This window comes from Cervus canadensis, chromosome 26, assembly GCF_019320065.1.
Source record: "Cervus canadensis isolate Bull #8, Minnesota chromosome 26, ASM1932006v1, whole genome shotgun sequence".
Lineage (NCBI taxonomy): Eukaryota > Metazoa > Chordata > Mammalia > Artiodactyla > Cervidae > Cervus > Cervus canadensis.
The window spans coordinates 25,929,157-25,940,771 of NC_057411.1; the positions used below are offsets into that span (position 1 = coordinate 25,929,157).

General features: G+C 38.9%; 1 protein-coding gene across 1 annotated transcript; it reads left to right on the plus strand.

Moving 5' to 3' along the window:
- The first annotated feature begins 8,615 nt into the window (after positions 1–8,615).
- LOC122428428 (transmembrane protein 50A) lies at positions 8,616–9,264 on the plus strand. Its single transcript, XM_043448451.1, has one exon. It carries the CDS (start codon positions 8,722–8,724, stop codon positions 9,193–9,195), a length of 474 nt encoding a protein of 157 aa, XP_043304386.1. The 5' UTR covers positions 8,616–8,721; the 3' UTR covers positions 9,196–9,264.
- Positions 9,265–11,615: the final 2,351 nt, after the last annotated feature.

The following is an 11,615-nucleotide window of genomic DNA, read 5'->3' on the forward strand; positions in this document are numbered from 1 at the left end:
CAGACATAACTGAAATGACTAACACTTACTTACTTACTTATGAGTCTTTTATACAAATATTTTTACAGTTTTTCCTTCTGCTAACTATCAAACTCTTGGCTTGGTTTATCTGGTATGTAAAGGAATATTTAACAACAAACATGCAATAACAGAATTATCCTGTGTACCTTTGAACTATGAATAAATTCCAACTCAAATCTTTGACTCTAAAAAATAAAGAAAAATGTACAAAAGCTTGTAGTTGCCCCTTTGAGTTACACAGAGTTCAAAATAATGTTTGTTCATGCCGCATCTTGAATTAACTACGTAGGCTTCAGATAATAGTTTTTAAGTTATAAACAGTGTTTGGGGCTTTGTTTCCATTGCAGTTGCACAGACACGGGAATGTCCATGCTTGGTTACATAAGGTTAGCTGAGTGTCCAGACATGTTATTGTTAAATTGGCCTGCTTTGGTGTGGTCATCATTCACTTAGCATCTGGATCTCAATTCGCAGAAATCCTGGATTTCTCAATTAGTAGAACTGTCTGGATACTGTGCACTTGACTCTTACTAATCACAGAGTTAGCTTGATAATATAAACTTTGAATTGTGTGACTGTATAAGGTACTAAATCTCTCTAAATCTATTTTTTTCCCAAGGGACATTAGGTGGTAATAATATTCATTGAGAGAATTAAATGAGATAATGTATATAAAATACTTCATACAACTCCTAAAACTGGTAAATGTTCAACAAGTGCCAGTTGTTGCCCAAATTCTGACTATTAGCTGTATTTACATAGCCCATCTTCATTGAGAGCCAATGATGTGCTGGGTCAGCGTGTCAGCGTCATGGAGTTTACATCTAGGGAGGGAGAGGGATGAACAATTACATAAATAAAAAGGAGTTCTAGCTAGTGCTGAACTTTCTAAGAGAATAACTGAGTCTTCAATAGGATGTATAAGAGAAAACCATTTGGATGGAGAGGCCCAGAAAGACCTCTTGACGTAAACTATATTTAAACTGAGATCTGAAATACCAGTAGGATTTACTGGTTGAAAGATGTTTCAAGGCGTGTCAGTTCAGAGTAATGGTTAATAAATAGGCTTAAATTCAATGACTAAAGAAGACAGAAGCTCATTTCTCCTTCACATTTTAGTACAGGATGGGTCATCAGACTCTGCTCTTAAAGTAACCTGGGGATCCAGGCGAGAGAGGCAACTCTGTCTTCTCCACCGTGATGTTCAGAGTTGCTCCCCATTATCACTTCCAGCCAGTGGGAAGGGAAAGGAGATGGATATATAGGAAGAACTTTAAACAAATGACCTGAACATTGCACTTAAAAGAAGGTCATCTGGATGTTCAGATAGGCTGTTACTGAACTAACCTGCCTCAGTGTGATCATTGTCATTCACTAGGACCTGGATCCCAATTAGAGAAATTCTAGAACAGTGTGGATTTTGTGCACCGGATTCTTGCAAACCAACTCACAAGAGATCTATGAGCATACAAGAGCATCCTTAGAAGTATAAGTTTTTAATTGACCGAGTTACTGAAACTTTCTAAGCCTGTTTCTTCCTTGTGAAGTCGCATAATGATAATATTACTGCCTTGTCTATATGTTGTCAAGAGAGTTAAATGAGATAATCCCTTGCACTCACATGCTAGTCAGATGGCTTGTTATAAGGCTACAGCTACATGAAAGGGCAAGTAGGAAATGTAGTTTCTCACAAGACAGTCATATTTTGAGTAAAAGGGAAAATTGATTGTGGTTTCTACAATTTATGTCTACCACACAGGCAGAGGAAACCAAAAGCTGTAATATTGGAAAGAGCTTGTCACACTAAAGGAACCGAGTGGAGACTAGGGTGGATTGGGGAAAGTGGTGTGAACATGAGGCTAAATGCCAGAATCCCCTCCTGCAATCAATTTATAATCCACTAGGAGACACAGACTATGACTTCCTTGGTGGCTCAGGCAGTAAAAAATTTCTCCCTCAATGAAGGAGACCCAGGTTTGACCTGGGTTGGGAAGATCCCCTGGAGAAGGGAATGGCTACCCACTCTAGTATTTTATGTGGAGAATTCCATGGGCAGAAGAGCCTGGCGGGCCACAGTCCATGGGGTTGAGAAGAGTCAGGCACGATTGAGCAACTTTCATTTTCTTTCAGGAGAGACAGAAATAAGCAAACATGATTAATGCTGTTATAAACACAAACAAACACCATGCATTGGTAGCAGAGAGTGAGGACATTGTTTTTCCTCAGGCATTTGTGGAGAACGGGACATTTTAGATGGACCTCTGTGGCTAAGAATTTGGGTGCAAGGTGACAGGTGGAGTCATGGGAAGGAAGATGGGCATTTGTACAGAGCAAAAGCAAAGACAAAAAGCCAGGAAATTTCAAGGTAAATTCTAAGAGTGCAAGGACTGCGGTTTAAAACATGGTCAGAAAGAGAATTTGCCTAGCCCCTAAGGAGAAATTCTGCACTGTTATTAACTCAGCTGTATGCTGTGTTAGTTGCTCAGTCATGTCAGACTCTGCAACCGCATGGACTATCGCCCACCAGGCTCCTCTGTCGATGGGAATTCTCCAGGAAAGAACACTGGAGTGGGTTGCCATTTCCTCCTCCAGGGGATCGTCCCAACCCAGGGATCAAACTCAGATCTCCTGCATCACAGGCAGATTCTTTACCATCTGAGCCACCAGGGAAGCTCAATAATACAGATAGGAAGTATTATAACAACAACCACCAAAAAAAATCTTGGAGTCAAGATGTAATATCAGTTTCTTGAGTTATATTCAAAAATGTTTGAGAAAACAGTGCTCTCTGTCTTCATCTGATATCAGAGGGCCCGCTTTATTCATCTCTCCAACTAAGGAAAAACTCATTCACTTGCACATACACTTGTTCATTCAAGAATGTTCATGAATGTCAACAATCTATATAAATGCTAGACACTGGGATAGGAATGAGACACAGTCCTTGACCTCAAGAGATAACAGGATCTCATAAGAATGGGAGAGGAACAAACATTACAATATAATGCAGAGCAGGGTCAAAGACATGATACTATGTACTTACACATAAGTGCAGAAGAAGGTGAGGGTTGCTCTATGAAGAGAAACAAGGAAGGCATTGTGGGAAGCTTGAACATTGATTTGGATTCTGAAACCTGGAGAAGAGTCTTCCAGTCTGTGGGAAAAAAAAAATCACAAATTTCTGAGTATGGTTGGCTAGTTTAGGAGTGGCAGTTAGTCTAGAGTAGATGGAACAGCTAATCAAAAGAAGGAGAAATAGAATTGAATATAGCTAGTCAAAGTGTTAAGAGCCTTGAATGTTGAGCAAATATTTTTGAAATTTATTTCAGAAATAATGGGAAATTACTGCAGATCTTTAGGAGGAGGATAGATATGACTGGATCCACATTTTAGGAAGAGAGCTCCAGTGACAACACAAATGGTAAGAGGCAACTTAGCTCAGTGAGCCCAGAAGTATGGTCTCCGCAGTGCAGCCTGCCTTTTGATCGCTATGTGATACTGAGCAAATGATTCACCCACTCAGTGCCTTATTTTCCTCATCTGTAAAACAGGATGAGAATGATGGCTACTTTATAGGGTTGTTATGAAGATTAAATGAAGCAATTCCTGTCAAGATTTTAGAACAGTGCCTGATACTTAATAAGCATGACAGTACCTATTTCATAGAGTTGTGAGGGATTAAACTAAGCAGACACATGCAAAGCTCTCAGCAAAGAGCCTGGTGCTTAGCAATTGTGGGCTTCCCAGATGACTTAGTCGTAAAGAATCTGCCTGCCAAAGCAGGAGACTGCATTCGATCCCTGGGTCAGGAAGATCCCCTGGAGGAGGAAATGGCAACCCACTCTGATATTCTTGCCAGGATAATCCCATGGACAGAGGAGCCTGGCAGGCCATAGTCCACGGGGTCACAAAAGAGTTGGACACGACTGAAGTGCCTGAGCATGCATGCACTTAGCAATTGCTCACAAAAGAATAGGTTTTATTATCAAAAGGTACTCATGCAGGGAGCTTGAAATCCCACAACTCTTTACCCTTGGATAACTCCCAGCTCTGGGGATGTAACTGACGTAGCAAAAACGAGCACAGGCTTTGGAATCAAGTAAACCTGATGCTTGTTCTGCCATTTAAAGTGGTGTGAGGGACTTCCCTGGTGGTCCAGTGGCTGAGAATCTGATTTCCAATACAGGGGATCTGAGTTTGATTCCTGGTTGGGGAAATAAGATCCCACATGCCCGGGAACAACTAAACCCACATACACCACGACTAAAGAGATCGTGCTCTGCACCAAGGGAAGCATGCATTCTATAGCAATAAGCCCACCTGCTGCAACTAGAGAGAAGCTCCCATGCACCACAAGTAGAGAAAGCCTGTGTGCCGCAGTGAAGACCCAGTGCAGCTGATAAATAAATATTTAAGCAAGTGGTGTGAATGTGGACATTTTTCTAGAACTAGGACACCTCGTTTCCCTCTGAGATAATTAGAGAATTTCTCACTTCCAAAGGCTGTTGTGAAGATCACAGGAAACAGTTTATATAGAGTAGCTAGACTGGTACAAAGTGAGCACACAGTAGGAGTTGCCTTCCCATCAGTTTTGAGCTCCTCCTTACATCTGCTGTGAGAGATGAAAAGTCACACACCCTGACCTCAGCCTTGGTATGTCTAGCCTCAAAGACAGTCCTGGTGAGAAGCCAGGCAGAAGATTAGGCACTGTTTTGGATCATGACTTAAGGGTTTTAGAAAAGGACAAGAGTAGAATGAAACTAAACCAACGCCTTTACTTGCCAGACCGCTTGCTCTCTGTCTCCCACTAACACATAATCCAGATTAGCCACAGACCACCCATGGGCAGATGAGCCCTTGTGCAATGTTTTCAACTGGATAAAGTGTGGAAAATGAGGCAAGAAGGAAAGACCGACAGACAGGGCAGTTGGGAGTTGAAAGTATTGGATTGGCCAAAAAGTTCGTTTGGGTTTTTCAGTTACATCTTATGGAAAAATCTGAACAAACTTACAGGCCAAGCCAATATAAAGGATGATTGTAATGCATCTGGAGCAGAGGACAACATATGCATTAACATAGAGGGAGGTGAGATTTTTTTCCCCATCAAAACACAGAATTAGCACACCCAAGTAAATAAGTGTTCATATTTGGATGGTGTTATGTCATAGTGGTTGAGAAAGGTGGTTTGGAAATACGGATTGTTGAGTTCAACCCTGGCTTCACCACTTGTTCAGCCTTGGCAAGATATTTAAAATTTCTCAGCTACAGTTTCCTCATGCCGCGCTAAGTCACTTCAGTCGTGTCCAACTCCTTGTGACCCCGTGGACTGTAGCCCACCAGGCTCCTCTGTCCATGGGATTCTCCAGGCAAGAATCCTGGAGTGGGTGACCATTTTCTTTTCCAAGAGATCTTCCCGACCCAGGGATCAAACCTGCAACAGTTTCCTCAGTGGTGCCTAAATCATTAAATTAGTGCAATGATTAAATATCATAATCCATACAAAGCAAGTGAGATAGTCTTGGTACAAAGCAGCATGTGTTTAAAATATTAACTATTGTGTTTATGATTTAAGCTTTTAGTTAAGTCAACACAACTCAAAATACGTAAAGGAGAGGTAATTATCTGTCTGCTGTAGGTGGTGCAGATGACAAGTCAGAGTTAGATATCTACTTTGCAGCCTGAATGATATAATTTCTTAGATTTAGTCAGTATAGAATGAACCTAAATTGATTCCCCTGAAAAGGACTTCCTAATAAATTCCTTTTTTTTTTCCCATTAAAAAATTATCTTTCTAAACTTCTGGATCCAAGGAACTTGTCTGTTTCTTGAGTAAATACTCTTACTAAGCATTTTTATCAAGTGATTTGCTTCTCAAATGTCTTCAGGCTTGGCCATGGCTCATAAATCTTTTATGCGTCACTACCACTCTGCCATGTGGTTTGGATTTATTGCCTTTCCTTCAATCTGTATAATATTGGGTTGGCCAAAATTTTCATTTGGGTTTTTCCATACCATCTTACAGAAAAACCCAAACAAATTTTTGGCCAACCCAATACTTCTTGGAGACAACAGGGTTATTTTCACCTTCTCGCTCTATGATAGCATTAACTTTACCTAGAAAGTGCCCTTCTGGTCTCTACTTAGCATTGGTCAAGTGCCAATTTTGTTCCTAAAGTTTTGCTAGGTACCCTGAGTGTACAGGTGCAAAATATGGGTCTTGCCTTCTAACAGTTTAGAATCTAACAAAAGAAATAAATCTCAGATGCATGGAACAGCTAGAGAACAGAGCCAAGGCAGTTATGAAAAAAAAAAAAAATGATAATATGGTAAACACAGGATATGGGCCCACCAGAGGGATAAGAATAGACATGCATTGCTTTCTGGGAAACAGTGATCATTAGGGCCAGGAAAAGGAGAGGGTTCAGTGAAAAAATATCTCTACAGGCCAGATGGCTGACTGGCAGAACCACAGCTGGGGACACCATACTTCTTAACCTGCTGCGGCCTATTCTAGGCACACAATGCACTTTTCTCTACGGAGACATTATAAATAGTGCTTAGTTATCAACTTTGCTTACAAAGAGTGATTCAATCCAAAGAGGAGCTAAACCATAGAGTACTAGAGAACATTAATAATTAACACTTTGGAGGATACTGCAATGTAAAAAGAACTTTTGCTTACCTTGCGTTACTCAAGTCTGACAACTAACCACTCTATGGGGAAGTTATGATTTCCATTTTCAAAATGAGTAAAATTAAATTGACAGAAATTAAACATATTTCTTAAGGCCACTACTTTAGCCCCAAATGATTACTGGTGGGTATTGTCGTGTTCCATCACTAAAATCTGTGCTATATCATACTGCCTCATATTTGAGATTAGAAAGGTTATGGATTTATGTGTATATGCATGTGTGTGTGTGTGTGTGTGTTGACGCTGTGTCAGAAAAGGGATTATTCTGTGAAGCAATCCAGCATTCAGCACATTATTTCTAGAGGGAAAATATGTCAAATACTAACAACCCAACGTGGATTAAAAATTTTAGAATATAGCCCACTTATAAATTGCAAACTGAAGACAGAAAATATAAATGTGGGCCTCCAACCTAGCATTTTACTATCTTATTTTTCTGTCAAGCAAAAAGATGTGGATTTCCTTTTCAGCATAGTTTTCCAAGTACTGATTGACTAGATCCTTGGAGATCTACTAATATAGGTCTATTTTTCTCTCTAGCATTAGAATAAATAATCATGCTAGAAATGAAAGGATCCCCTTTATCAATAATAACAGACTTCTGAGACTTTCCTGGAGGTCTATCGGTTAAGACTCTGCATTTCCACTTCAGGGGGAATGGTTCAAACACTGATTGGGGAACTAGGATACCATATGGGCCATGGCTACACCATGTGGCCAAAAAACAAAACAAAAAATAATAATAACATGCTTCTTTGGTAAGGTGTATAATGCAGTAGTTTCCGAGGAACTTTTTGCTACATATCCCATTACAAAATGGGGCTTTTATTTTACTTAGACTGTTTGGCTTTAAATGAAAATGCATTCTGCACCATATTCCATTTTATTTTCTAGTTTTTCCTATCTAAGATCAAGATTTTGGTCAAAGACACTCAAACTGTATTTGTTTCAGTGAATTTGTAAGTCTTCCAAGCTCTTGGCTGTCTATCCCTAGATTATCCCATTACCTCTCTACTATGTTCCCTGACCTCCCATGCCTCAGCCAGGATACTTTTTTGGCTAAGAAATTTCACTAAGAATTAGAGATAAATGTCTAAAAGTGTTTTGAAAAAGATTGTCTATTCCCTTTTCTATGGTTCCAAAAATCTGTCAACATATGTTTAACAAAATGAGTCTGTATTTTCCTTCTTTTGGGAAGTGAATAATCGAAGACATGTGATGCTCAGTTAGTATCTTCATGAGGATTTGATCTCTGTTAGTGCCTCCACCAGTTGGCCAACATTTTAGAATGATTTAAACTATTAAATGCTGGAAAGTGGCAACCATTTCCATTTTTTCATAAAACTTTGTAAACACTGACATTAAAACATGTACACACATTTAAAAGATGATATGGACTGAAAGTTGAATAGTGACTTCTATTCCTACATCTTCTTCAGATGAAGAATTTTACCTGAAAGGATTGCTTTGTCATTTTTCTTGTAGTTAGTACTTGTTATTGTAATGTAATTTCCCTCATAGTTAGCACTTGCTATTGAGAAACAAAAGTTAAATAATTTGTTCAAATATATAAAGTAATTGTTAAGGCTAGGATTAGACCCCAGGTTTCCTGATTCTTATCTTCTAGTCCTGAGCTTGATTCACAGGATTCTACTCCTTCTGATCTCTATTTCTATAAGGCTGATACCAATATCTAAACAGGAAGCTGCCATGGACAGAACAGTTGGTCTCTAATGATGTTCTGCAAGCTCCCATGGCTATCATCTTTGCAACGTTTTGAGCTATTCCTGGTCCTTTCATTAAAAGGTTTAGACTTATTTGCCAGTTAACTTGTGTTATTCTATCTTTTGTTGGCAATGTGGATTTAGCACCAAGTGTGCAATTGAAAGGGCTTCCCTGGCTTGGCTGGAACTTGGAGCGGTAGGTAGGAGGCCCGGCCCCGGCGCGACACCGGGATCCGGACGTACTGCACCGGCCAGGCTGGACTTAAAACTTGACCTGAAAAAATGTCTGGATTTCTGGAAGGCTTGAGGTGCTCAGAGTGCATTGATTGGGGGGAAAAGCGCAATACTATTGCTTCCATTGCTGCCGGTGTTCTATTTTTTACAGGCTGGTGGATCATCATAGATGCAGCTGTCATTTACCCCCGCATGGACGAATTCAACCACTCCTACCACGCGTGCGGTGTGATAGCGACCATAGCCTTCTTAATGATTAATGCAGTATCAAATGGACAAGTCCGAGGTGATAGTTACAGTGAAGGTTGCCTGGGTCAAACAGGTGCTCGCATTTGGCTGTTCATTGGTTTCATGTTGGCCTTTGGCTCTCTGATTGCATCAATGTGGATTCTTTTTGGAGGATATGTTGCTAAAGAAAAAGCCGTAGTATACCCTGGGATTGCTGTATTTTTCCAAAATGCCTTCATCTTTTTTGGAGGACTCGTTTTTAAGTTCGGCCGCACTGAAGACTTATGGCAGTGAAAGCTTCTGGTTCGTTACTGCCCAGCAGCCCTGCGTGGGGTTTCTTTTTGTTTCGTTGGTTTTTTTTTTACTACTCACTCCCAGTCTTTTGTAATGCCATTTTCTAAACTCCTTTCTGAGTATAGTCTCAAATTTGTATAATACTAAAATCATGAGAACTCTCTCTTTAATCAACAACCACAGCAAAATCTATTGTGATATACATTTGATTAACTTGTAAAATGTTGAAGAAAAGTATTTCATGTGAGAAATTTTTATTACATTTTATCATGTTTATAAAAATAAATCACAAAAGAAATCATGGAAGCATCTTATATGAGTATTTGTCATATCCAAAGTCCAAAGCTGCAATTAAAATGCTCTGAAGATTTCATGTGTTTATTTAAATGTGGCCTGTTCTGTGTCAAATACTAGATGAAATATAAACACGTTCTTGTTTTTAAAAACTAAAAAAAAAAAAAGAAAGGGCTTCCCTGGTGGCTGAGACGGTAAAGAATCCACCTGCAGTTGCAGAGACCTGGGTTTGAGTGGAGCTTATCTCTTCATGGTGAATTTGTTAGGTGATGAATTATGGTATTGAGAATAATCATAGTTGTACTTATCTCCAGGCTTTTGAATTATGCTCTGGTCATGCTTATGAGACATTTTGTGGGTTGGAAGATTATTCCTTTCTCACCTGCCCAGACATGATATGTTACACAAGAACTCCAAGTAAAAGTCTGACCATACAGCGCAGCCCCCAGGGGAAGTCAGAGGACTTGGGAGGACAAGCAGGCATCCTCAAATGCAAAGCCTGTCTGTCCAGACCTCTGTCCCCACCGAAAGCAAGCCTTCAGCCACCAGAAAAGCTAAGAAAGCAGTAAATCTAGCTTGAGCCAAGAGATAAAAGTCACGGTTGAGTAATATTGTGAGACAGACAGAATGTGAAAGCCTGGGAAAGAGAGACTGGGAAGTCAGACTTTCTGGGGTAAGTGGCAGCATAGTCAGTGCTCGATCCAGAAGTACTCAAGAAAACAAAGCCTGAATTTATTGAGTAAAATGACTTGGGAGAAAATACATTTCAAGAATTGCAAACTCTAACTTGTTAAATTAACATCAGCTAAAGTAAACAGGGGCCTTTATTTCGAAATGCACTTGTCTTCTAACTCTAAATGATTAGAAATTTGAAATTCTTTGGGAGGTAAAGCCCTTGCAAAAGGGAAAACAAGGGGTCAACAAAAAGTTTAGACAGAAAGTCTCATGGGAAGTTCTAAATTATTTTTTATTAAAAAAAAATCTGGAGCATTAAAACAAAATCATGTTTTTGGGGTACGAATTAGACTTCTAAGAATATATCCTAAAAATTAGTCTTACATAACTGTATTAGAAACTTTAAACACAAAGATATCAATGTAAGATTTTTATGATAAAAATGAAGGTACCATAAAATTTTTAAAACATGGAAGTTGTTAAATAAATGATTTTCTTCATGGAAAATGAAGAGGTCATCATGCTCAAACAATTTAAAATATCTTAAATTGTGCATTATGATACATGAAGTGAAAAATGTGAAAACTTTGCATTGGCAAAGTATTCACTATGTACACAAAAGTTTCAAAATACAGACTGACTATCTCTTAGCAGTGCAATTATGTGACATTTATTTCTCAATTATTTTTCAAATATTCTAAGGAACATAGAAAGTGGTCTAACATCACACATAAAAACTCAAGGTGTGCATTTGGCTGTCTAGCCTGTCATTTTTACTAGCTTTATGATCTCATATACACTACCAGGCCTTGTTATTTTGGGCCTCAGTTTCATCATCTGTGAAAATGGGATAATAATACCTAATTCATAGAGCTGTTAAAAGATTAAATGAAATAAAGTAAAGCAATAGACAATCCTGACACACAGTTACCATTTTAATAAATTTTAACCATTTATTACTTGTTTTTATTGTTTTTCTTGTTTTTATTTTTTATTTATTACATTTTAAAAAAAGGAAAATGTGCATATGCACACACACACACACACACACACACATCTAAGTTTTAAAACTTGAAAATAAACATAGCTGCCCATTCTAAAAGACAGTTGAGTATTGTTAAAAACCCAGTTTGATCACAGTTTATTTTGCCTACTTAGTTTACTTTGAGAAGGACATAGCAAGGAAACAGACAAAGAATAGGCTGGTCAGGTCACCAGTGCAAGTCCTGCCAAAGAAAAGCATGCCTCTCCCCCACGGCTTCATTCAGCCCTATTCCTCGTGGATCATGTTTTTCCAGTTCTTTCCTGATGGCTCAGTGCTTTGGGATGAATTGAGATTATTAATAATGTCTTATGAACATGACATAACACACCTAGAAATATAGATTTTCCTACAAACTGTTGGATGTGGAGATATAATGTTCAAATGCTTTTTTCCCACTCATGGAGGA

Coding starts and splice junctions, on each gene's coding strand:
- LOC122428428 (XM_043448451.1), top strand. CDS start 8,722: ATGTCTGGATTTCTGGAAGGCTTGAGGTGCTCAGAGTGCATTGATTGG.